The sequence below is a fragment of the Astatotilapia calliptera genome, chromosome 14, assembly GCF_964374335.1.
Source record: "Astatotilapia calliptera chromosome 14, fAstCal68.1, whole genome shotgun sequence".
NCBI classification, from domain to species: domain Eukaryota; kingdom Metazoa; phylum Chordata; class Actinopteri; order Cichliformes; family Cichlidae; genus Astatotilapia; species Astatotilapia calliptera.
This window is the reverse complement of record NC_137435.1, coordinates 7,463,720-7,491,006: the sequence shown is the minus strand read 5'-3', so window position 1 is coordinate 7,491,006 and position 27,287 is coordinate 7,463,720. Positions and strand designations below refer to the sequence as shown.

Below are 27,287 nucleotides of genomic sequence, written 5' to 3'. Positions count from 1 at the left end.
AATACACGTAGACATTGAGGGCCAGCAGGAGGGACCATGCGCTTACCTGCTGCTCTCTGGCAGGTAGCTCCATGCCCTCCTGGGTTTTAAATGCACCTTAGAACACACATGCATCAACACTACAATGAGCGGGTGGAGGGAGGTTTGGAGTCTTCTCTCACCCCCATTCTCTGCGACCTGCTGGAGCGGGGGGGCTAGGAGGAGGAGTTGGCGGTCCGACTGCAGTCTGGAGTGTGGGGCCTCCCTGCTGCTGCGGAGTCGGGGCGGTCTGCCTCCCCCCACCGCAGGGAAAAGGGTAACACCACCTGGGTCTGGGTGCAGTTCCCCCCTCCAGGGGCAAGGGTACCTAGACCCGGGGCTTAGACTACGCTTGGGGAGTGTGATCGTGTGTACAGCGTCTCTTTATGTCTGTCTCCACGTTGGTTGAGTGTGGAGTAAGTGCATATGAGAGCATGAGGGTGGGATGGATGTTTGTATATGTGTGTGCCTGTATTTCTGTGTCTATATGTCAGGTTGGGTGTCAGGCGCCACCTCTCTGGGGACATCTTAGGCCCTCCAAGGTTTGGAGGCCTATCTCCCCCTACCACCACTTCCCCTGCCAGTGGCGGACTCCCTCAGACATCGGTGCGTTGGTGGTTCTTTGTGTCCGGGGATGGGCGTCCAGGTACACACCGGCTCACTCCTTGGCGGCCGCTTATCGGGGCCTGGAGCCTGGGGCTTGCTCGGGCCACTTCGGAGGTGGGGTGCCCCCGGCCTCCCGGCCTGGGGCTCGGTCACTCAGGCACGGCTGGCTGCCGGCGGAGCTCACGGGCGCGTCACTGCAACTCCCCCTGGCTTCTGCTCCACGGCTGCTGAGTGAGCCCTCATCTGGGACTCTCCTCAGCTCTTTCTGGGACAGTGGCGCGGCTGCCCCTCTGTTGGTCTTCCTTGGTCTCTTGTGTTCTGGGGGCCTCTGGATGTCTGGATGTTTTGATCTCCTCCATACCTGCTTCATGCCCTGGAGGACGGGGCTGTGGCCCCCCCACACCCTCTAGCAGATCATTACATGAAGGAACCTTTTAAAAAACAAAAAACAAACGCATCCATGCTCACAGGTGTACACATGGGTGATCACACCCACAAACTACACCCTTTTTGGCTCCTACCTCAAAGCACACTGTGTTCTGTTGATCTTATGTGCTGCACAATAATGTTTAATATTTAGTATTTACTGTCATATTCCCATATATCATTGTGATGTTGTTTATTCTATTACTCTTGTTCTCTTCTGCTTGTTTTCTTTTTTCTTTCTCAGCAGGTGACCCAGGTGATTGATATATGCATTTTTTTTCTTTTTTTCTTCTTTTTTTTCTTTTTCTGCTCATTCTGTTGGTTTTTGGTTTTTGCCCTTCTCCCCCGTCCCTCTTCTCAGCTGTTTCTCTTTCCCTCTTTCTTTCTCCCCTTCTTTCCCCCAGTCAAGTCTGTCCCATATTCAGTAAGTGAAAATAAAATAAACAATAAAAGGTGACTCAAATGGACCATTACGGCAAGGCTGGGATGGTCAATTTGGTAAAGTAAATCCGTTGGGCATCTTTCTTTGCCTTTAGACAACAATTCTGATGGCAAAAGAGCCAAACGGGACAGGCAAAAAAAAAAAGAAAAAAAAAAAGAAATTCACAGCCCTCACAGCCCAATACCCCTATTCAATGCAACGGTTGAAAGAAATGTTGGGAATCATGTATTATCGCAGGGTACTGTTGGAAGCTTTTTTCCCCCCCCTAAATGCTGCCAAATGTGTAAGGAAATTGCATTTGTGGGTTGAGCAGCAGAGTTGAGTAAGTGGGTTACGGGAAGAAAAACGTCTCTTTTCGGCAAAATCTTCTCTGCTGATGCCAAACTGTTTTTTTCTGCCATAGTTTGTTGTTTGGTGTTGTTTCATCGAAATCTGAAGAAACTAGACAAATTAGCATTTTAAGAAGTTATTAATGTAACAAACACTTTCAGCTGTGTTTACTGTCACACTATATAAAATGATATAATGAAGAATAAACAAGCACTGCAGGCCTGGCCTTGCTAGTTTATATAATGTTACCTCCTACAAATATTTCAGACTGAAGAACATAGTTGATTTCACAAAGCCAACCGTCTCAGATGGTTTGATCTATTTCAGGATAACAGGGCAAAATATTACCAAACTCTTACTGCCTTTCTTATCAATGAGCTGGGACAAAGCTATCACAGCAGCTGCACTCAGCGCCATCTTTCATGTTAAATTTTTCTTTATGCTTGTAGGCATCCTTCTTCTTTTTCGGGATGATTTCACTGTTTGCGCATAATCTGATTTAATATACTTCTTTTGCGAAAGGCAATATCTTATATATTTACAGCGAACGGCTGCTGCCTTAAAACAGGTAAAGACCGACCTCTCAAGGTCTACTGCCTTGTGAAATTCTGATGATCAGGAGAAAAAGTAATTACTTTCAGAAAGATTGTTTTAATAGTGTTTCTGCTTTATTGGGTAGGGCACAGTGGGAAGTGATGGAACAGATACGAGAATAACAAAAAGAAATGTATTCAATCTGCATCGCATTATTCATGCGTTTTGTTGTTTTTGCACCACAAAGTTTGAGTCTCTGCATCATCTGCGGTGCTGTCATCTCAAGTTCTTAGGAGAAATGTTTTCAAAGCTCGTTTTGTTCTTCTTACCTTATCGCCTTGTGCATTTTTTGATAAATCACTACGACACTAATAACTGACAGGCTGCTAACCTTTTTATGCAATGCATAGTATCTAGGACAGCACTTCCTTCATTGATTATACAATGGATTTTTATGTTAATACAGCTGTGATGTGTCGTTCTCGTATAGCGAACAAACACAACCACAGTCTATAAGCACAATGTAGTGAAAAGGTCAAAGCATAATTAATTAATCTGTCAACAACTAATATATTGGCTATAACTTTAACAATCAGTTGCAGTCACTGTTATTTGAAGTTTTCTTGCTTTTGATGTACCCGGCCTATCATAATATAAATTTTCAATAAATATTAAAAAGTATACTCATCAGTAAGTTCGGGGTGTTTAATTATGCAGTTTCCCAGAACAGAGCAACCTCTACTTGGTTGGAATCTGGAGTTTAACTTTGTGTCAAACCCAAAGTCCTTTTTAAAATCTTCTATTGACAATGGGAAACTCAGATGTGCTGAAATTCTCTGCCAGTAAACAGGACTTTCTGCCATTAAAATTCTTTTGCAGTCCAGTCCTAGTATGACAAGTGCGAGGCTGTGATGACCCCTAGTTTTTACTCTCAACATTCCTTTCCTCGGCATGTGTTTTAGATACCTAGGTGGGCAGGCTATAAAACCGGTGCTGGTAGTCGGCTCGCCTGGCTGCCCTATATTTACCCTCTCACTTTCTTTTTAGCTCCTTCATGTTGTTTTTGTGCAACTCAGACAAACTATATCCACGCTCAAATGCATCCAATACAAAAGATTCTACTGCCTTTCACATTCAATCATTTTTATATTTTTGTCATCTATTAAAATTACGTTATCTTGTTTAATACGTTTTATTAAATTTGCTAGTTAAACCGCTACAAAATGTGCTTCCTTACCAGGCAAGCTGTAACAAAAGTGCAGGCTTATCTGATATTCAGATCTGGGAACTCTTGCAGAGCCAGGGGACTATGTGGAAACCTGAGTCTGCATATCTTATATATTTTTTTTTATTTGAAAAAAAAGTATATCAGACATAAATTAATATTCAAAGTGAATATCAACAAAGGAGTCTGGAGGGGATCTTCAACATCCTGAGAATTTTGGAAAATGATAAAAAATATTTTATCACACTTTGGTTCAAGGGCACCTGGTGGCTCAGAAAAATTAAGGAGAGAAGGAAAACCAACGCATGGCACCAGTTTATCTCATATTAGTTTGCTACTCTTTTCTATAGTCTGTTCTCTATCATGGTCAGTGTAATCTTAAGCAGTAAACAATGGCTTACAAGAATACTTAAAAACAATTCTTGTGGGCTGTGGAGGGAAATGATATGATGATGATATTTGAAGCTTGTCAACTCTGCTTTGGTAATTTGGATTAACTGGCCCTTGAAATAAATCAGATAGAACGATAACACTATATGTTTGAGAGGAAACATCTCTTCTGTGAAGTTTAACAAGACAATAATAACACCCTAACTAGTTCATTATCAGACTGCCTGCTCCCATGTTTTTATAAGTACTAATATTCTGAGAGGTCCCACTTTTTATGGTTAACATCTGTGCAATAATATAACCACATAACCACAACTGCTGTTACTGACTTTGAATTTAAGGGGGAAACTGAAACAAATATTTTTAACTTTAATAAATGGATCAGACTTTTAACATAAAAATATTCAGACTTGTCTGATCAGACAGCTGCTGCGTAACAAATTATTTCACAGTAAAAGTGTGAATCTGTTTGTGTGTTTGACAGCTCCTGACGCCCGACCAGCTTGTCTGTGCTTCAACTAATTGATTGTTGTGAATAGTTAATGAAGTAGTGACACATAAACGTGTACAACTCTATGTTGCCCAGGGTTTTTTGTTTTTTTTTCTTTTCAAAATGAAGTGTTTCAAAAGTTCTGCTGGTGGGGGAGGTATGCTCACTTCACATTTTCAGGGCTGCGATGAGAGCTAAAAGAGCAGGGTAGTAAAGGCAGTTTGTCTTCTTTGGCTCTTGTAAGGCCAGACAGTGTCTAGTCTGTAATATAAAAACATGTTAAGTCCACCTCCGTGGATTGTACTGCATGGAACATTCCATTGTCAATTCTGGGATCCAGTGCCAGGTGAGCAAGCAAGATTAAATCAGGCAGACAGGACCAAAACTATGAGCTGACAGGAGAATTCACCATCTTTTCCCACTGCCATAACCCATGCTTTTACGGAAAGCTAATTGTTGGCTTGTTGCTAGCAATGGCTAACGGAAGGATCTAGTTATTTCTCGCTTTTAAATAGCTCAAAAATCCCTAATATAATTATGGATAAGTTGAACTTTTTTGAAACTCTCTAAATGAAATGTCATTTATTTTTTAGTGTAAAAAACACTTCATAATTGGCTACTCTATGGCGTTACACAAAGTCATCCTACACTGCATTACACTAGAAGGGATCTGAAGACTGATCTGATGAGTTTATGCTCTCAGTAGAACTTCTTTGTAAATCTTGGCCACACTATGTTTAGACTTGTCTATGGTATGCTGATTAGCTAACTACTTATGATTGACGAGTCATTAGCCAATGAGCAAGCAGCTTTACAGTCAGTCCATTCCTCTTTGTTACATCCTGTTCTTTGAAACCGAGATGCTAACGATGAAAACGCTTATCTTCAGGCTCAAAAACAGGACTTTAGAAATCAGCAGTTGACATCACTGTAGCTATAATCATCTTTTATACTGTCTGTGGGCCAGCCCTGTTTTCCAGTATTTTAATACAATTTAAAGTATATTGGATACAAGTAAAAGTTCTCAGTCATGTGCACGCAAAGAGGCACTTACCTACATCTAGTGACTGATTGAAAAATTCCAAGGTTAATGAAGGTATAAAAATATACTGTTCCTATCTGTGTGATTGCAAAGGTTTTGGCCACAGCTGGCAGGTGTATCCCCAGGCCACTTTAATTGATCCCTTGACTCAGCAGCATATTTTAGGATTATGCAGCATAGATGGAAAAGTCATATCTAATCTAGTTAAGAATCATCTGATGTCTAACCACGCTTTGTACAGTAGGACCTTGCAAATCATTGGTGGCCATCTGTATCCCAATTGGGTCTATTTGCACTAATTCCTCACACTCAGTAAGTGTGGGACCCCCACAGTGCCCCTAATGTTGAAGACAATCTTTGAAGGAAATATAATAGTGTCAAAACTTCCGACAGGAAGAATGCCACCCACAGTCAGACACCCCCTGGTATTTCCTTGACAAAGTGTCCCTGGGGCCTATTTAAATTTCAAGGTCTGACAACCACTAAATACACACACATTGCCCCCCTAAATGTGCACAAAGCTTTCTAGTACTAATTTAACATCAGCTCTATGTGACACTTCAGGCCCACTTTTGAAAAAATAAATAAATCATAAAATATTAATGAATATTCATTAAACACAAATGAATATTACAGATGTTTTAGAAGTTGAACACTAAACATGGTGAACAAAGCAAACTGTTCATCATATTTACTCTCCATTAAGTAAACTGTGGTCACTGTAGCAGTATAAATAAACAGAAACTAGGATCATTCTCGATTCTTATTTCAGTTCTGAAAGTATTGTTTGTGTTACCTGGGAAAGCAACAGAAACATATACCTGAGAGTAAAAAGAAGAAGTGTAACAACAATTTCAGTTCTACATCACAGTCTGGCAGCCAGTGCATATGGTGCTCCGGTGAAAATATGTGATTGTTTGAGTTCTGGAAGCATGTGTATTTACAGTAGACTGCACTGAAGTTTGAGGGGGTTCATTCCAAACATTTGGATCAGCCTTGTGCTAAGCAGACCGTGCCTAATATGTCCTATAGTGCTGCAGTCAATCTGCTAGTGAGTTGCTGCTATGGAAGTGTTGTGCTTGTGCCTAAGAAGCTGATACAGTGGTACGTAACCTCTTTGGGATTACTCGAAGCACACCCATATAAGGCAAGAGCTCCCAATTTGTCCACCTTATGTTCTCAGACATGAAATGCAGTAACTGGAAGGGTCAGACAGCCTGCAGATCTCTCCAGATTCTCGGAACAGTGGAAAGTTGCTCAGCCACTCATGATGTCAGCCTTTTATCTCACTCTAGTTGGGCTAATGTTTAGCGGGGGATAGGCCGTAGGAGGAGAGAGCCATTAGGAGAAAGTGGTCGGAGGAAATAAGCAGCAGTGGGAGTGACAGGGGCTGTGGCTTTTAAGGAACTATTTTATAAACATAGTCAGTCAATGCAATTGCACTGAACACTGTGATGGGGAAGTGAGAGAAAGAAATGGAAGCAAAATGTGCTTTTTCATTATGGTAGATACATGTGATGCCTAAGACATGAAGTGACATCGGTTATTTGGCCTGGACAGAAGAAGGAGATGATTTATGTTCACACCTCAGCGCTGTGAAGAGAGATTGTTCCATTATTTTGGACGTACAGTAAGGTGACTGCTTTTACAGACCAGTGGCTGTCAAGTCATGTGAAATAAATCAAAATGTGCGAGTCTAACTTTGAGGCTAGGTTGACCATCACAGGGGTCAGGGTTGTGTAAAGATGTGCAAATGATTCATAGTTCAATATAAAGTTAGGAATGAACTTGCAAACTGTGTGAGAGAGCAGTGCAAAGGCTTGCATTCTACAAGCTTGTTCATGTGTGATCTCACCAAGGGAATAACCACAAACAAGCTGCTGTACTTTCATTTTATGCCTTTGCGTTGGCCAGGAATGAAAGCATGGCTTGTGGCAACAAACCCACACTGTTCTTTGCAGTCAGCTTCAGCCTCAACAACATGTCCACTGTGGAACCAGGATGCCTTCAAGCAACACCCCTACTGATATCAAAAGCCTGTATGCAATAGGTTAGTGAGGACTGCATTATACGTATCAGGTTTAAAGTAATCTGATTATAAAATGGGTGAAGGTGAAATATATTAGATGCTGAAAGTTTGCAGCTAGAATTTTATCGTGCAGTGCCCTTTTCACAGCACAAAAAAGTTTATTTTTATATTAAAATGAAGTGAAATATGGCATGGGATAAAGTATTGTATTATTAATGTGGTTTTCAAAATGGGGAATCTGTCAAATGTAGTTTGTGCTAATTAACATAGTTGGATACAGAAATAGTAAATGTCCAATATGTCTTGTTTTAATGAATATAAACTAACTACTATAGAAAACTAAAAAGAGTTAATACCGTTTAAGATCACAATTGCAGAGCAACACATTTGTTTATACCCCCTACTAGCCTCATTAATTAGGGGCAGGGCACTTCTCTTGGTAGTGTCACATTTTACTTTTAATTAATGATTTACATACTGTAGTGAAAATGAAGGGGCTTAGGAGAGGAGGTGAGCGTGTCAGAATACATGAAATATCCTGCGCTGTTCAGCTACTAATTGCACATGTAGGTGGTCTCTTACCTTCGCAGCGCCGATTTGCTCCTTACGAAATTTTTCCAAAGGAGTAATCAACACATCATCTGCATTCTGAATCTGAAATGAAAATCATAAGAAAGCAGTGATACAGACAGACGTCAGTTTGACTGAAAGATAGAACCAGAGTCTTCAGACTATTTCAAAAAGAATTATTAGAAAGAAAATATCACAAAAATGTAATCTGGCAGGCATTCACTTTTTTAACAATAAGCTTGGTCTACAAATGTGCCCCACAGGAAATTATGGAATCATTCAGCTTAAGTCGAACACAGTTGAAAATACACGTGGAAGATGGAGCAATCACATTTAATAATATTTCTTAAGCCAGCGACAATGAACAATGTGTGACTGCACGGAACCGAAATGAGTGCAGCAGATCTATGAGATAAAGCACTCAACAATAGTCTTGCAAGGCAGACAAAAACGGAGCCTTTTTATATGAGCTTTGATGCACCAGTATTGTCAAATCTTGGTGAGTTATAACACAGTGCAGCAGCACAGCTCTACAAGTTCAATTGGCAATGCATTTAAATTTTTGAAGTATGTCTCTACATACTGGTGACCTCTTCTGTGACCGGAAAAAAGGTCTCTGGAGGAGTCACTCCGCTTTTATTCCAGACAGAAACTGAAAAGCTGAGATACACTGTGTCAATTACTGTCTATGTTGAACTGCAGGTGAGCAGTTCAAAAAGGTGCCATTAAGGTGCTTCTGAATTTTCTGTGTATGAGCTTTCACCCACCACTGGTGGAGCACAGGAAGCACTGCCATAAATGACATGCCTCTAAGGTTGATTTAAGGTGTTATTCTGTCCAGTGATAAACTAAGGGCTGGGCTCTATGATACATCTATGATAACAGCACTAATTTAGTGGTGTCAGCTCAGAATGACTATCAGCTTCCCAGCTACAGTCCTCTGAACACAGACTTTCTCGAGATGGAGTCTTTGTTTTGAACCATTAATCATAGCATATTTTCACTGTCTAAAAATAACCCTGTCAGCTCCAAACCCAACCAGAATGAGTGACTTGAAAAGGAAGATGCAATCTCTTTAGCCTGCAGTGTTTTCATTTTCCCTTTATGATGTGGATGTTAAAATCTTGTAGAGTAAATATGTAACTTTTACTTGTTGTAATAATGCACTATGATTACACTACAGTCACAAATTTTGCAGCTGTTCAAAAGGGCTTCAAATGAAACCCATGTTAAGCTTTAGAGCTGATTTTTTTTTTTAAGTTAGCCCCTGTAGTAAATGTCAAGAAACGAGAGAAGAAAACTGTGTTTTAATTTGAAAATAATTGAATGAAATTATCGTGTTATTGTGTTACAAGTAATTAGTAGAAATCTCTCTTTGTATATGTTTATGGATGTAGCTTTCTAACCTAGCTTGCCAGCATTAGCTGATAACTTAGCACTCTTGTTAAAATACAGCCCCCTTTGGCTTAAATAACAAAGATGGTGACAGTAACTAGGGCTGTGCGATATGACCAAAATCTCATATCCCGATATTAAGACATCTATCGTCCGATAACGATATAAATCACAAAAATGTAACATTTTCTGTAAATTCTGTGAATCTCGGGCAGCTCGTCTTGCGTGAAGTGTTTCCAGCTGGGCGTCGTGTACCTGGAGTCGAGTGTTTTAACCGATGCATGAAACTATACATTTTTAGACATAGGTTGTAACAGCCGCCGTTTTCTTTGTGAGTATTTATTACACGGCGTGCTGCGGGGAAAAGCCTGTTCTGTTTGAGTCTAAGGTTTATTTTTTAGCACCTGGCGGCTCTTTTTTGCTTCTCATCTGTAAATACTCTAGATCTTTCACGTGATTCAGTTTATTTTGAAAAGTCTCAACAGGATCTTGAGCTTTATTGTGAAAGGTTTATGTGGAAATAACGACAACGCATAAAAACAAGCGCTTATCTGTCTGTAGTGTGGTTATATTAAATATAAGAGAGAGCGAGAACTTTAAGAAATTAATATAGCCACTACAGTGACCATCAAAATAATGAAAAAATATTGCAATAAACAGTTCATTTTGCGACACCACGAAACAAACGATAGCGTAAAATGCAACGATAGACGTTTTTATATCGTCATCTGATATATATGGTTATATTGAACAGCCCTAATAGTAACAACACTAAAAAACAGAACAAAAACAGAACAGACTTCAAAACATAAAATCAGAAACCAATAACATATAAAACAAATGAGGAGTAGCTCAAGACTTTTGCAAAGTACAGTAACTTCAAAACCACAACATCTCGAAACTTCTACTGTTTAATACTATAATCAATTACTCATACAACATACAGCATTCCAGCAAAATGTTGTGATTACTCAAACATAAATGAATAACAGCTTGTCCCTCTCTCATATATTAAACATGAAGGGAACAGATGAGGATGAGTAGGTAAGCCAAATTATTTTGTCAAGACAACTAAAAATAGGAGGAAAGACAAACCATGAACTGGTAAGGGAGTTGGGGGATGTACTGTAATAAGTCTGATTGTGGTGGCTCAAGCTAGCATCTGCCCAGATTTAAGGTCTCTGCTGCAAAGGTTTTCATGCCAGATACCACAGGGCACCTTGAGAATCTATTGTTCAGTAATCTTGAGCTTGTGTGTTTTTTTAACTACTCTTTTTGACTCAAATAACATTTGGGGGAATTTGAAATAATTTCAGGTTATATTAAAACAAAATTGAACATTTTAACCTATTATTTAGTCTTTAACCTTCATCTAAAATCAGGTGCTTGATGGAAATTTGAAGTAGGAAGTGCTTTACATATAAAATATCATCTCGCAACCTGCAAAATGATTCATCACCAGATGGGGTTTAAAAGCATGATGGAGCTCTGTAAGATAAATCAAGTCTCTTTGGTTACAAGTAATACTCCACCAGAAGCACAGAGGACATTTGATGGTCATCAGATCTGTTATATAAAAAAATAATCTCTTAGCTGTTAGAATCCTCCAGTCGTATTGAAGTCGTTGTGTTATCTACCGTCTCAACAGCAAGAACGACACTTTTTTCATGTTCAGCTAAATAGACAGGACAATTAAATACACAGCACTCCAGGCTTTTGAGATTATGATCTAATATTTGAAAGCGACTGAAAGCAAGATAAAAATACCAAGTTTGTTCTTCTCTGGATTTCTGAGTCGATGACTGTTGAGTTTAATTGTCCTTGAAGGCGACTGCTACCTGAAATCTGACAGGATTTAGATATAATAGGAGCGTGATTACTTCTTGTGTCAGTTAATGCATATTACATTCAAAGCAATGGAAAATACATTTAAAATGTTCAAGATTTCCGATCACTTTTGATTATTATCTTCCAATAAGCTGATTCAGACAGTTAAACTTGAAAGAGGCCATCTTATTTAAGACTCAATGGATTACTTTCAAACTGGCATTGTGCCGAATGCCCTCAGCAACAGCCTCTCTCAACAGGATTAAATCCATATGAGCGAGCACAGTGTGATGCTTGAAAGGATGCAATAGCGCTAAGCAATTTCATTATCAGATAGGGAGAGGAATGTCAATGTGCTGTATTTCCCATGCTCCTGCTTTTACCAGTCTAAACATCAAGCAGATCAAAAGTGTTACTCTGAGGTTAATTTGCAGAGGCCGACCAGAATGCCACCAAGGCCAGCTCAAATTGAATACTGTGAAGTGTACCAATTCAAATTTTCCCCTTTCAAACACATCTTTAGAACCGATTTAAATGTGAATATCAACTTTAAACCCTTTGGAAACATCATGTATCATTCATCTTTCCCTTAATAAAAATATTCTGCTGGATATCAGACTTTTTTAAAGTTTCCTCTTTAATCTATGTTTACTGCAGAGAAAGCCTGTAAATAATCATTACTTAGGCCAGCTTTTATTAGAAGAGCACCTCTCATGTTCACCTCTATGACTTACAACTGCTGTTAAAACACATTTTGGGTAAAACCATTTCATATTCTATGCAAATATTTATATTATTTATTATGTTTCAGATCGTCTAGAATGGCTTAAAGTGCATATCTCGTGGCCGTGGTTCCTTGGTTGTGTTGGTGCATTTCACTTGCAGTTTATAATCACTCTAGCATTAAACTGTATATTGTGCCGTCTCACCGGTTTCAGTATGTAAGTCTATAACAGGGCAGTAAATAACTTTTATAGGCTTTTTGCCCGTTCCGTTTTGACAGCGTCCTCACAATGAAACTCCAACTTAATACACCTAAAGCCGTGCTTCTTCATTGCAAATCAACTGAATCGCTTGGTTTTTGAATACACACAAACTCACCCACATGCATACACACCGGGCTTGCCATTTTTCTCTGGCTGAAGAGGCGTCATAAAAGCCCGCTCGGCCACTGTGCTGCACTATCTTTCAAATGAAAAAGCATATTTCTGTTTGTTGTTGTTGTAGCAGTTTCACCCTCACGCACACTTTCCAAGAAAATGTGGCTCCAGGCGGAAAAAACAGTTCTGTAAAAAGCCAACTGGGCCCTGACAAGAAGGTGTTTTATCGCTGGGTGCTTGCAAGTGAAAATCTGTCAACTGTGACAATTTAGTAAAATCCTGTGACAGAAACAGGTCACAATTTTCCAGAATGGTTAACATCTAACAAGAAAAATACAAAAAACTTCCTAATTTTAATCTGTTTGATTTGTGTATTATATATTATAAGAAAGAATCATATCAATCAGCAGATTTTGGTCAGTATCTATTTGTTATAATATAACAAATAGATACTATATATTCTAGCAGATTCTAGTTATCTGCTAGAATAGCAGTCCTTCTTCCTTTGCAGCACGAATAAGTCTCCTGGTGATAAATATTAAGTTATTGGCTTAACTAAGCATGCTTACAGTGGCTTTCGTTCTTGGAGGTGATTTAATTTTCCCATTTAGGTTCCCACCTTTGTTTAGCTGTCAGTTATAAATGGTCATCTAAAGCCTTTGGGGCTGAAATGAAGCTAATTTGAATGTATAATTGTGCAAATTTATTAAGCGTAAAAACCAGTAGAGAAATACTGCTGATGACTATCTGAGGAATGTTAACAAGCACTGCTGGCGCAGCCTTTAAATGCAATAACATGAGTGGGTGTGCCTTACATGAAAAAAGACTGCGTGCTAGACGTCTGTACTTCTTTGTCCTGAATTGTATTACACCTAGTAACACCCGGCGGCATCAAATAAAAATATCAGCAACAATAACACCACACCAATAACCACAGTGATAGCAGCAGCAACCAAAAAGGAATTAGTCAAACTTATTAAAGATGCGGAAGCAAAGCCCCCAAAACCTAATTAATACAGTGTGTTAAATGCATAATAAACATTATCGTCCGTATCATCATGACAAAATAAAACTTTCTATTTCATGCTGACAATGGGATACAACCTTTATTAGAAGAGGGACTGCAATAGATATGCGTGTCTGTCATTCTCTCTGCAGATTGTTTTGCAGAGAAGGTGTGCGTGTGTGTGTGTGTGTCAGGGGGGTAACAATCTCGTTGAGCTAAATCTTTATCTAGTGCAGCAGTGGCACCTGCAGTAAGCTGCAAAGCTATTCTTCCCTAACTTTTATGAGCTATGAAATAAAAGCAAACCTACTGCAGACAAAGTAACACAACAGTGTGAGAATAGATGTGACACGTTTGCCCTACACAAATGTGATTGGCGAGTAAGCTGTTAAGCAAGGATATAAAGAAACTGCTGAAATGGAGATAGTAGCTGGTTTGTGGGTCCCATGAGGATTTTCTGTTGTTTGTTTTAAGCACAGTTAGAGACTGCTTGACCTTTCTTGCTACCAGAGTTTGAGGCTGCTGTGATTGCTGTCTGCACACATTTATCCCTATGTATCAAACAGTTTGCAGGTAAAGAGCTGCAATATTAAAAGAGCCACAAAATGGAAAAGGTTTTTAGATTTTTATAAAGTGGTGATAAACAGATATTCTTACCTAGTTTTCCTGAGTAACATTTGGGCCTTACCAGTACCTTAAAATATGAGCAATACCTGGAACTCAAAACAATAATAAAATCTATAACACTTTGGCAAATCTTACAAGGTTATTTATACATTATTGTAAATTAATTTAGAAATTGCTACTTGGTAATTAAAAAGCAGTAATATTTATTCGTCATAATAACCGTGTGTCGAAGCCTAACTAGCATACTAAATCTTAAAAGACCGTAAAAGTTAGTACACCTGGCAATGAGTGAGTGAGCATCTCAGGCTACTCCCACACGTACATGGGTATTTTTGAAAACGGAGATTTTCCGTTTTCGTTTTTTTAAAAATCCCGTCCACACGTAAAAGCCAAAAACAAAGGAAAACGCTGCTAGGAACATGCCAAAGCAGCAGGTGGCGCTATATTCCTATCTGTGTAGAAATGTTGGCCAATCAGAAGTCAGCCTGCGTGGGAAAGAGTAAAAAAAGATGGCGCATAGAAGCAGAACTGAGTCCTATGTGTGGAGGGACAGTAACTGTGTGTGTATATGTAAGCATTTAAACACTGCAGAAAGTAAAATTAACAGTAACAGTATTTTGTCTTCGTCCGCCATTGTAGAAATTCAATTCACCGAAACAATAACCTGACACACAGTGTGACGTCAAAAAATGTGCACACCTTTGATGCTGCGTCCACACGTAAACGCAAAAACTGAGTTTTCAAAAAATATCCACCCTGGCAGGAGTTTTTAAAAATCTGTGTTTTCAGTGACCAAAAACGCCGTTTACGTGTGGACGAAAGGTGCAAACACATAGAAAAATCTGCGTTTTCAAAAATACCCGGGATGTAGCCTCAGACTACGTCCACACTAATGCGTTTTCGTTTGAAAGCGCATCGTTTTCTCTCCGTTTTGGCCTTCCGTCCACACTGAGACGGCGTTTTCCTCAAGGAAAAACGCAGCGGTTTGAAAACGCTCTTTTGAAAACGCAGACATTTCAAAACGGAGACTTTCTAAAACGATGACGATGAATTTTAGGCTACGTCCACACGTACCCAGGTATTTTTGAAAACGCAGATTTTTCTATGCGTTTGCACCTTTCGTCCACACGTAAACGGCATTTTCAGTCACTGAAAACTGAGATTTCTAAAAACGCCTGCCAGGGTGGATATTTTCAAAAACTCCATTTTTGCATATACGTGTGGACGAGAAAAACGGAGAAAGCGCAGCGTCAAAGGTGTGCGCCTTTTTTGACGTCACACTGTGTGCCACGTTATTGTTTTGGTGAAATAAATTTCTACAGTACTGTTACTTGTACTCTCTGCAGTGTTTAAATGCTTACATATACACACACAGTTACTGTCCCTCCACACATACCACTGGGTTCTGCTTCTATGCCCCAGCTTTGTTTACTTTTTCCCACCGAGGCTTCTAGACTTCTGATTGGCCAACATTTCTACACGGTTAGGAATATATCGCCACCTGTTGCTTTGGCATGTTCCTAGCAGCGCTTTTCTTCATTTCTGCGTTTACGTGTGGACGGGATTATTTTTTAAAACGAAAACGGAACATCTCAGTTTTCAAAAATACCCGTGTACGTGTGGACGTAGCCTCAGTATCACGGCAAAACATTTAACAGACACGTGTGCATTTCACACTTTGCCATTTCACGCTTTGTCTCTCCAAAGTGTGAAATGTACACGCATGCAGAAGTTGCAGTAATCTGCAGAGGGAGATATTTTATTTCATGCCAACAGGAAAGTGTTTAAACAGACCTTATTAACATATTTTCATGTAAAAACATATTAGCTGCCTAGCTTAATCGTTTCTGGCGACTAAGGAGCCTGAAATGTACTTCCCACTTTTTTGCTCACTACCGACTTCTTGGCTTTTAATATCTTATCTCGCCCTGCTGGTGCTGCATGTGTGTCCATTTCACGCTTTGGAGAGGCAAACTGACACGTTGGACTGGCGTGTCTATTACATACTTTACCAGTGAAATCACTCTTCTAATGAAATAACATGCAGACATTTAGCTTTTAAACATATTCTGCATTAACTCTTGCATGCATGTTGCACTCTCAAAACTCCTTTCCACGGTGAAGCATTTAAGCATTTAAGGCTCAATGTCTCCTTAAAAGACAACAGCAACAGAAAAATACATCATATCAGTAAACAGCTCTTCTGGTGGTTGCCTCAGTTTCCACACTTTTGGAGAAGCAGCTGTCTCCAGACACTGAGAAAATGCTCTCCATCAGATGAATCAGTGACCTTGTTTTACTCAAGTGTAACATACAGTAACAAGCAGAAAGCATAAAGATAACCAGAGCAATGAAGAGGAAAGAAATCACACTAGTGTGTTATGAACTGGTTTCAAAACAGTGACAATCTTCAACTCTTTCAGGTTATTTCTCTGGTTTCTATCACTCACTGCATGATCGGAAGTCACAACTTCCATGCACCAGTACCAATCAACATGGCCTGCTTTGATGAGAAAATTGGTTTTGGGAGGGGGGGGGCTATGCTGTTAAAGCATTATCATTACTTAGCACATTATTTGGAAGTAAAAAGTAACTGTCACAAGAAGGAAAATGAATCATGAAATAGGACAGATTCTTTACTTTGAACATATTTTCTTTTCCAAGAAAATATCCTAAAAGTATCCCAAAGTGGGGATTTGGGCTACTCGTAGGGCGATCGTGGCTTAAAGAGTTGGCAGTTCGTCTTGTAACCGGAAGGTTGCCGGTTCGAGCCCCGGCTTGGACAGTCTTGGTCGTTGTGTCCTTGGGCAAGACACTTCACCTACCGCCTGCTGGTGATGGCCAGAGGGGCGATATGGCAGTCTCGCTTCTGTCAGTCTGCCCCAGGGCAGCTGTGGCTACAACTGTAGCTTGCCTCCACCAGTGAGTGAATGAATAGTGGAATTGTACAGCGCTTTGAGGGCCCCGAAAATCGCTATATAAAATGCAATCCATTATTATTACAAAGTCTTGATATAAACCTCAGTAGATTAAGGAAAACATCTAAAATTAAAATGACATTTATCTATTGCAATAAAGAATTTCAGTCAAACACTGCATGTGGAGGATTTCTTAAACAAATAACATAGCCATAGCATGCCGGCATGTATTAACCAGAGTGGGTGATAACCAGAGAAATTTTTGCTCATACTAACTGAGGTTTACTTTAGCTTTGGGGCGTGTAGCACAACGGTTTGATGATGTTCACTCCAAATACTTTTCAGACTTTCATTAAACAAGCCACCATGAATGTGCCTCAGAACAATGACTGCCTTTATTTCACTGTGTTGTTTCAGGGTCAACGGGACATTCCTCAGTTCACAGGCCAGCACACAAGCTACCCACATAGCAGAATTACTGTACTGTTAAATCCTGGGAAAACAGCAGCAGCATATTGCTCACCACAGACACACTTTTTGCATTTAATGTCAGGCAAAGACACAAAATATGTATAATTGCATGTCTGTGAATGACTTGTAAACCAAAGGAAATTCAATATGGGGAATAAATGCATCACATGCAGCTGAGGGACTATTAGGGAATGCTTTTCTTTAATAAAGGGGGAAATGAATTTGAGAAGTGTATTTCCCTCTCTCTCTCTCACACACACACACACAAATATATATATATTGACATTGTATACATTGCATTTTAATGCTCTTGATACTCCTTTAAATAACTGTGGAGGAGTAGTTGCAGTCTGGAAAATTTAAGAATAGACTCCAGCTCCAGTCTTGCAGTGGGAAGTTGGGCAATTATGCTGCCCACAACATACCCGTCTTCTTCTGTGAATGTCTGTTGGCTGCTATTCTTCCATCTCCAGATTAGTGTCTTCATAAAGGGCACAATGACAGAACAATAAACCTTGGAAGTTCTTGATAGTGGAAGAAACGCAGGCTTCCAAAGGAAAACTACTTAAGCACATGGAAACTCCACACAGCAGTGACAGCAGACACTGAGCTACTGCGCTGCTTGAGTTACTGTTTTCATTTCGAATATAAAGGCAAACTGCAATCAAAGCGAACATTTGTGCAAAAGGTGACTAAAATATTTGGGCTATTTATCTACTGATGTGTTTATGCATGCCTGTTCTTTAAAGTAACTGCAATTCAGTTGTTCCCAACCCCCAAATATATTATGCTGCTCTTAAGGTAACCAAAATATAAAAAAAGAAGCAACAACACCATGAAAACTCAATGTGTTTTTCAGCGCAGCCTTATCCCAGGGGACATGGATATCACTCCAAGAGCCCCAACATCAGGGCACTGCCCTTCTTCTCCTTAATGCCATCCATGCTCAACAATGCTGAACCTTCTCAAACCATGCAGAACTTTAACCATTTTCACTATTTCTCTGATGGTTGGAGGGGAATTCAGGGGAATCAACTGGGGAATAATAGCAAAAATCTTTTTACCAGGATAGAATTTGGGAAGTTTTTAAGAGGAATAACACACTTGGGTAGTTGACAAGCCAATCACAAGCCACAAAGCAAAAAGATTTTAGGCCTGGCTGCCTGCTGAGCCAACAGACAATATAAAGCTTCATGCTTGGCAAACCCTGCAGAAATTGTGCTACTGGTAAGAGTTTTGTCCAAGCACCAGAGGCAACTTAGATTTAAAGCACGCTAGGTAATACTCCAGAAATGACAGGGACCTTGATTTGAGACATGCATATTTCCTCTATATCCAGTCTGAAATATCTACATTTTTAGTCACTCTCATCAGTCTGTGCTTTTCTTACAGATTCAGTCCAGATGTGAAACGGTACTAGATGGAGGGGTTCTTCCTTTTTTTCCCCCACAGCCAGCTTCTGAAAGTTTTCAACTGCTCTGTCTGAGCATGACAAGTTTTTTTCTATTCTTTTTACTAATGTGTGGCTGCAAGCACATCTGTCTGCTGTAATCTATTAGGGGAAACAAACCTGCAAAATAGAAACACCATCTGGCAGTGATTGTGGTTTAACAATAGCAGAGAGTCAAGTCTCAGCTGATATATCTCACAATATTTCATGGTTTGAGCATAGGATAGTCTCCTTGTTAGGAAATGTTTCATACATTTGGTGAACATGTGTTGGCTTGAGATGTGCTAATTAAGTTCTGAAGACCAACTGCTGTAAAGACTGAGATGAAACTTTCTGGTTATCTGTACTTTTCTCCTGGTTTGTCTCAGTCAGATGCATAAACTGTGACAGTGGATCTGGAAGAGATTCAGGGAGTTTCCTTTTTGTGCATTGCCACACAGTAACAGTGAAAAGTTGACTGTGAATTAAAAGCTGTGAAGTACTTTTTGTTGCATCTTTGTAGTTCAGTGTGAGATACCTGTCTGCTATTTAGACTTCGACTACAATAGACTTTATTAGAATTGCAGTTAGGCTCTGGTTTATTCTGCTTCTATCGGTGATTTTCACTGTGGTCAACTTTTACCTAATTTAATTAAATGGAAAGTCATGTAACTGTTTATTTAAGGTCTCACAGCTGGGGAAGCCAAACAATGAGACAGAGGGATATAATCTCCCTGAACATCCATAAAAGGCTATAGGGAAAATTCAAGAGGACTATAAATGCTACAAAGAACAACATGGCGCATTATTTTTAAATGTTAGAAGTTTGAAAGAACCTAAGGACTTACTAGATCTGATCAGCAGCCAGACTGAGTAACTGAGGAAAAAGGGCCTTGGTCAGACTAGATTAACCGAATGGTCGCTATAAATGAGATCAAAATTTCCTTTGGGAAAATGGGAGAAACTTACAGAAGGACAACCATTAGAGCAGCACTCCATCAATCAGGCCTTCTGGTATAATGGCCAGGCGGAAGCCATTCATCACAAAAAGGCACATGACAGCGTGCTGGAAGTTTGCCAAAAGGCACATGACAAACTCTCAGACCATGAAAAGAAAAGCGCGTATATGCTGAAAATATAATTTCACAATCTGGCCGCAATTCGCAGTCGTCCCCATAGTCAAGCATAGTCTTAGAGGCAGTATCAAAACGGTGCCAATGTTTGGCAAGTCAGACACGTTTTACATTTTGACAACAATAAGCATACCAGGAAGAAATCACAGGACCAGCTTTTCGAAAACTCTGTAAAAGTCCTGGAGTATCTCAGCCAGAGTCAGGAGAATCTCTGGAGAGGCCTCAAGGTTGTTATCCACCAACACTTTCCATCAAACTAGGTAAGCTAAAAGAATTCTGCCAAGAATAGGAGAAACCAGAAGAAAGCTGTTCCAAGCTTGTGGCTCATTCCAAGGAAGACTAGAGTTTGCGATTGCTGCCAAAGGTGAATCAACCAAGTATGAAGTGAAGGGTCTGACTGCTTATGTAAATGGGTTATTTCAGTCTTTTGAGTATAGCCTTACAAAACACTCCAGCTGTTTAAAAAAAAAAATACTGTGGAGTTGTCATATCGAGACTAACAAGAAAATTATATAGCTGTGATATCAGCATAAAAACATGGTAGAAACTCGACTTTATTTTATATTCATTTAATCATTTCAAATAAAAATGAATTCATTATTAATTTTTAGCTGAGACCTAAACTGACTGCAAGTTTAGATAATCTAAAGGGTTTGATATTAAACCCTTTTTCTTTTATTCCTACATAACTGGCTTGTTGCCACCAATATGTTGTTTATAGCAAAACAAGTAATTTAATAGCTCTATAAGCTCTGTGGTGTCATTAACCTTTTTTCATCAGCTTTTATACTTGACTTGAAAGGTGTTTACATTCTGGGTGCTACAGCATTCATTTTTTGTTTTGTGGTCATCTATGGATGTTTGACCTTCTCTGTACAAAAATGATGTATGCTAACAGTTTGAGGGCAGTTTGTTTTTTATTTGATCTGCTACAAAAAAAGAGTGATTAAAAGACAAATATGACATTCTTGGACTCATCAAAGCTTTCCGAAAGCATTTGAATGGTCATTCAAATCAAATCAAGACGCTATTGTAGTGGAAACTAGGACGTATATATCAATCAGTGAACTTGGTATAACCAGTTTGGCTCTATAAAAATGAGCAAAGTACTTGTTGTAGCTTACTGAGGAGCATCATTCACAGTTTTATGCCCCAAGTCATGTGAGTCATTTAAAGTTTCCATTTCATATATAGGAGCAATGGAGAAAAAAATAAGGCAGCATTCAGTTCAAAGTAAACAAAATCCTTGAATAATCTTCTTGGAAAATGATATCAAAAAGTCACTTTTGCACACCACGGGGATTTAAAAAATACAAAGTTTATCTAAGGCATTAGTTACATTGCACCTGTGTCCCAAGAGATTTAGAATGCACACAGGTAAAAAACAAGAAAGAAAGAAAACCATAAGAAAAAGCGTTTCTTCCTGCATCACATTACAATCAGCTCAAAGTGCAGAGATCAGAACCCTGTTTCTTGCATATTCCAGAGATCTGAGGAGACAGAAGACTGCTAGGTGAAGAGAGGCAAGATGATGCAAAGAGGATACTTTTCAAGCAAGTAGGGGGGGAAGTGTGTGTGTGTGTGTGTGTGTGCTATGAATATGTTTTTACTTATTAAATCTATCAAAGATGAATGAAGTGCTGCATCCCATAGCTTCTTTGCCTAGCCATAGCCGCTTTGATTTATTAAATTTACTTCTATGACTTTGGATTCTCAGCTGTGCCGTCATTTAAATTCTCTTATCCAGTTCAGCTTGTCTCTGCTTGTCATTTTGACTTGTTTTTGTTTTTTTCACCATTTTGAAATGACACGACTACATAATATTTACATATTAATGCACATGCAAACGTGCTTTAATATGTATCTGTCCTGTCAATTTTTAATTTTATGTCTACAGTAGCACTAGTGTCAGCTTCCTAGTATTTGTGTTGAATCCTAATAAATGCACAGATAAATTATACCCTCTTTGTCAGCCCCCAGATGACCACCAGCATCCCAGAGGAAGAGAATTACACACAAAGATACAAAAAGCAATAAACAAACAACAACAGTGCATGTTTATTCAGGAGAGGACAAACCTGTATATATAACCTGTACAAACCTTAGACTCTCAGTGCATCCAAAACACATTTATTTCCTTTGATATTTCTAACTAATCATGCAAGAAGCATTTATGCCCACCACTGATTCCATCATAGCCCAAGATTTTCATTTCTAAGGTTACACTGGTGTTTCACACCCACAAGTTAATATACCGTACACACACATTTTGCTGTATTTCATGCTACCACCTATGCACCCATACTCAGTATCAAGTTTGTTAGAAGTGGTGCTGCAGGCACACAAACAAGCAATTATGACTACCCGTGGTATATGAATTTAAATTAAGATACAGAAGACTTTGGCACTTTCTTCGTTGCATTAATGCTCTGTATATGCAGGTGTCTTAATTAGAAAGCTCTGCATCACTTCCTGAACTACTTCCTAGCTCAGAGCAACACAGGTGTCAGAGCTGCTGCTTTCTCTTATTCAAGCACAAGGTCATGACACACCAATTAAGGCAATAGTGAGAAAAGTCAGGCACTCCCAACATTTGAATGCACTAGATAAGCATCCCTCTTCAGCATGTGGGTTTCTTAACACATTTCCCCCCAAATCTAACAAAGTACTTAGAAATGTGAAAAGAATCAGCAGCTTATTTGTTTTATTTATCCAGGCAGCTAATCTCGCCAGATTAAGAATCACTTCTATGAGCATATTCTGGGCCCAGACAGTGAAAATTAACTTTGTAAGAATTTTGATGTGGTGTGAAAGCAGACGAAATCTCCACGATCACTATTCAAATACAAAGCTCTTAAACAGTCTCCTTCTGACTCAGGGCCTGCCTGGCCACCTCACTAATGAAAGGCCTGCTGCTCTTTATTAGATGATAATTATGTTTACGTATAGAAAATGCTCTTTGGATGTTGCATTGATGCAACATCCAAAGAGCACATGGAATAATGATTTATCAATTATTGCTTTGCTAATGACTCACAGCAAGAAGCCCTTAGCCCTTGTGGAGGTTTTTCCCTGGGAGCTCAGATTAGTGAAACCACCCCAAAAACAAGCCAAACAAAAAAAACATGCTAGCTTAATGTTGCCATTATCAACCCAGGACAGGCTTGCAAAACAGCTTATTTATCTCAAGAACTCACTTCCTGGTTAAACAAAAGGTTAACCTTGGTTAAAATTTCCGATGCCAGTGAAATAGATTGGCAATAATTGACTAACTGCGAAGAAGACGCATGATCTAATGCATTTGTAAGCATCTGAGCTTTGGAAAAAAAAGAAAAGAAAAATGTTTCACAGGTGACATACATTTATTAATGTTACCTTTATTCTTGTAAAATGATTAGGATGACACAATATTCCTTAAAGGTATGTAGCCTAACGAGAGATGACCCATTTCTTTAAGTGCAACTCTTTCCATCATAAAATTGAGTTGTGCTTTGAGTGTCAGCTGTGAGATTCGCATTCACATTCACTGAAACTCTACATAATTTTAGAAATATATTGCAAGCCTATCCAAGAACATAGAAGCATGGGTACAGTATAGCCATGTCCATCCATCCATCCATCGTCTAACACTTATCTGATATGGTAGCTTGTAGCCCATCCCAGCTACCTAGCGTGAGAAGTGGGGTGTGAATGTGAGGGTGAATGCTTGTCAGTATAGCTGTATATATGTAACCACAATAACCACATATTGTAGACATGCAAACTTATGTGAGATCTGTACCTTAAACTTCAGTGAGCTATCTCAAATAAAAGTTTTGGTATCAAACATTTACTCTCTGCAGTCTAAAAAACGTGGCAGTATAAAGTTTGTAGATTCCTCCGTCACGGTGAACACAGTTCTAATGAAAATGTCTGAGGTAATTGCAAAACCTGTAACTGCTAACCTACAGCTGGTCACATTTGCATATCAGACCTCTTAAATCAGATGTACAGCTGAAGTATGTAGACTAATGTAATTGCTGCCTTGAGACATCTCTTAGTACCACTTTCATAAACAGCTACTTTTACCTTTAAATGCTAGACACGGGATATGTTCTTTTTCTGCATGAAAACATCGACTCAGGGGAACTAACAAAGTTGTAAAACTTAAACTTTAAAGATGTGCAACTTTAAAACAAATAAAGTAAAAGCAAAAATACTACCAAGCATTTTATGTTTCACTGTACTGTTTATACTCTACAACTGTGCTTTCTAACCGTCTAATCCACACTAGAAAAACCATGCATGGATAAGATGACGTGGAGGTGTGCACAGACAAATACTCTGTTCCTTTCAACAGATATCTCTATACTGTCATTAGCCAAAAAATTAAATTATGACAAACACACAAAAAAACGTGTCTGCTGTCAACTGCTTATCCTCCAAGAAAAAAAAAGCCATACTGTTGGTTGAGGTGTGTGTGTGTGTGTATGTGTGTGGGCTCAGTTCTGCAACATTCTCACACCAGGTGGGGCATAAGCCCCTCCCTCTGGCCCCTTCCAATGCCCTTGCCCTTTATGTCATGCCTGGTTTGTCTGCAGGCATTCAGCGGAGTTGGAAGCCTTTTTTTCTGACCTTTAGACCAGCCATCCGGAGCCATAACTGCCACTTTTTGTACCATGCTAAAAAAAAAAAAGCCAACGATCTTAGTTCAAAAATCCATCAAAGAAAATGTGGGGCTTTAAATTGTTTTGCCAAAGTTTCTCCATTCCGTTGCCGTTTTAATGTATTTTCATATTACTACCTGTATCAATCATTATGTTATGCTCTGTTGACTTCCAGTCATCTGAAACCCATAGGAAAAATGTTTCTTCCAAGAATAAAAACCTCTAAAGAATGTCAGTTCCTATAATTCAGTAATAGCTTATGTTCTTATAAACTAAGTTAGTAAAGCTGTGTAACTAGAGACTGTGATGCTCTGGTCAACAGGTTAATGCAGATCTACTAAGTACTCAGTATAAGTAACAAATCAAATTGATTTCATTATGGTAAAATAAACAGCTACTGTTCCATTTTGCTTTTTGTGAGCTGCAACTACATCAACTAATCATTAGCATTGCGGCAAAACTTTATATGACCACCCACTGCAACCACAAACTCACTGATATTTCTATCGTCTTGATTGACTACTATAAATTCCAGACACAAAATCCATGTTTAAAATCGAATGTTTGGATTTAGCAAAGCAAACAGATTAAAAGTGAACGTACTTTCAGCACGCAAAATAAAATAAGAGGAAACTATTAACTAGATAATTGGCAATATTTGCTTTAGTGAATGTGATTTTGTTTTATTGTTGTATATCAAGTTATAAAAATCGCTGTCAATCACCGGATGCAATAAAGACTGCAGCGCTTCTGTTTGAAATCTTAATTATGGTTTTGTTTGGTGTCTAAAATTGGATTCTTACCAAGCGTCTTCTTTCCTCTTCAACGGTGTTCAACAGCTGCGAGAACTCTTTGAATGACTGGGCTGAAACAGAATAAGACATATCGGCATATTAAAATGTTTGGTCAATATATATATCAGTATGTATGAGTCCCCATTTCACAATATATTCACAGCTGAGAGAGTACACACAGTGAACTGGGCTGTTGACACAGTCACATGATTAAAAAAATACGTAAGCAGAAAAAAAAGCATAGCCGTTAAACGTCAGCTGGTCCTGGCACCCTACGAGCACTGGAGAGGCGTGATGCTAAAATGTTTATTTGCACTGCAGCTTCAGACCTTTCAGTGCAGTACATTTTAGAACCTAATAAAAGCATGCAGCTGTCCAATTTAAGCCAAGACCAGCAGTAAAAAGAAAGGAATAATAAACCAACAAAAAACAATACTTCAATTGAACCCACTGATTGCTTCCCTTTATTTTCTCCCACAGCTAGGGTTTGCAATATAGTGTCACAATACAGGAGAGACTGATGTGATAGAGATATGTTCCTGCCATCAGGGTTATACTTCAGTGGCTTATATTACATTTTGCAGGGCCAGATGAATTCAGCATACAATGCATCGAGGCTTATCTGACACAGAACTGTGCCTTGATAGCTTTACAGCTTCATTAAATAGAAGGCCAGATACAACGTGGCCTGTCTTGGTCAGCCCCTGTGTCACCCTATGTCTAGCCATTTAGCAGCGGTCGAGCTGCTCTGCTTGCCAACACAGTAACATCATTATCAACCCCGACAGCCTGGCATAGGGACCCATGCATCATCTTAGACACTTTGGTCCATTTACACACCAAAGCTTTTAAAGACCGGGGAGCAATGATTTTGTGCCAGTGATCCTGCAGGCAGGCTGGCCTCCTATTAATGCTACCAGTTCCTCTATCAACGGTGAAAACCTCTCAGGGGGTAAAGGGCACAGCTGGAGCCACTGATGGGACAAGATTAGACTGTGAAGAAAGGAAATGGGAGTCAAAGTGGGGTTATAACTTGCATATCATTCACTGCTAAGTGGAGGGAAGGCAATAAACCCGATGAATCACTAAATTAAATAAAGTTTAGTACCTTAGGAACGGATGAATTGGGAAGATAAGCTTTTTAAATGTACATTTTTCTGCACACTGTAGCTAGACAACAACAAGAGCTGTATGTTTACAATCAATTTTATGTGCTTAAAATGATGCTTTTTCTGTTCCATATTTAACATTTCAGAGCTGGATTTTTGCTCATCTCACTTATTCCACATTTGAACAGTTCTTGTCGACTAAAGGATTGACCTTCTATGAGTTGGGGCTGTAACTTTTCTAAAGATTTAAATTTCTATAGCCACATCAATCTTTTCGCCCCATTCTGGCTTGGAATGTGAATGTCACTGCAGGAAGTCATAGACTGAAATCAATAGAAGGTCAGATGAACCTGTCTGGCAGCACATACAGGATCCCAATGTTATGTGGGGAAGTAAGGAGCATCAAAGTGAACTATACCAATACTGCATCAAGATCATGGCTGGCATTCACACAAGGGTCTAGGTATGTCAGTCAGAAAGTTCAGTTTCATTGATGACTAGATTGATTTCAACAGGCTGTTTTTTTCCTCAAATAGTAATCGTGGCCTTTTCTCCCTGACATGGTGAATGAACCGAGTAGTATTGCAGGAAGGATACTGAAGACGTGGACACAAAATCACACAAACACTATTTTGCATTTTCATTTTTACTTTGATCCTGATTAAAGGCTGCCCAAACAAATTTGCCAACGTCTATAAATAACACAGTACACAAATTCTTCCCAACACGT

At 39.2% G+C, this 27,287-nt stretch overlaps 1 protein-coding gene across 4 annotated transcripts in view; it reads right to left on the bottom strand.

Moving 5' to 3' along the window:
- The window catches only part of arhgap42b (Rho GTPase activating protein 42b), an 80,594-nt gene that overhangs the window by 27,348 nt on the left and 25,959 nt on the right, over nt 1–27,287 (bottom strand). For all 4 annotated transcript variants that reach the window (XM_080288371.1, XM_026193698.2, XM_080288373.1 and 1 more), the window contains exons 3-4: nt 25,458–25,519; nt 8,115–8,186 (exon numbers count right to left, since the gene is read on the bottom strand). In XM_080288371.1, coding sequence (XP_080144497.1) covers nt 8,115–8,186; nt 25,458–25,519 — 134 coding nt within the window. The remainder of the gene's footprint in view (nt 1–8,114; nt 8,187–25,457; nt 25,520–27,287) is intronic.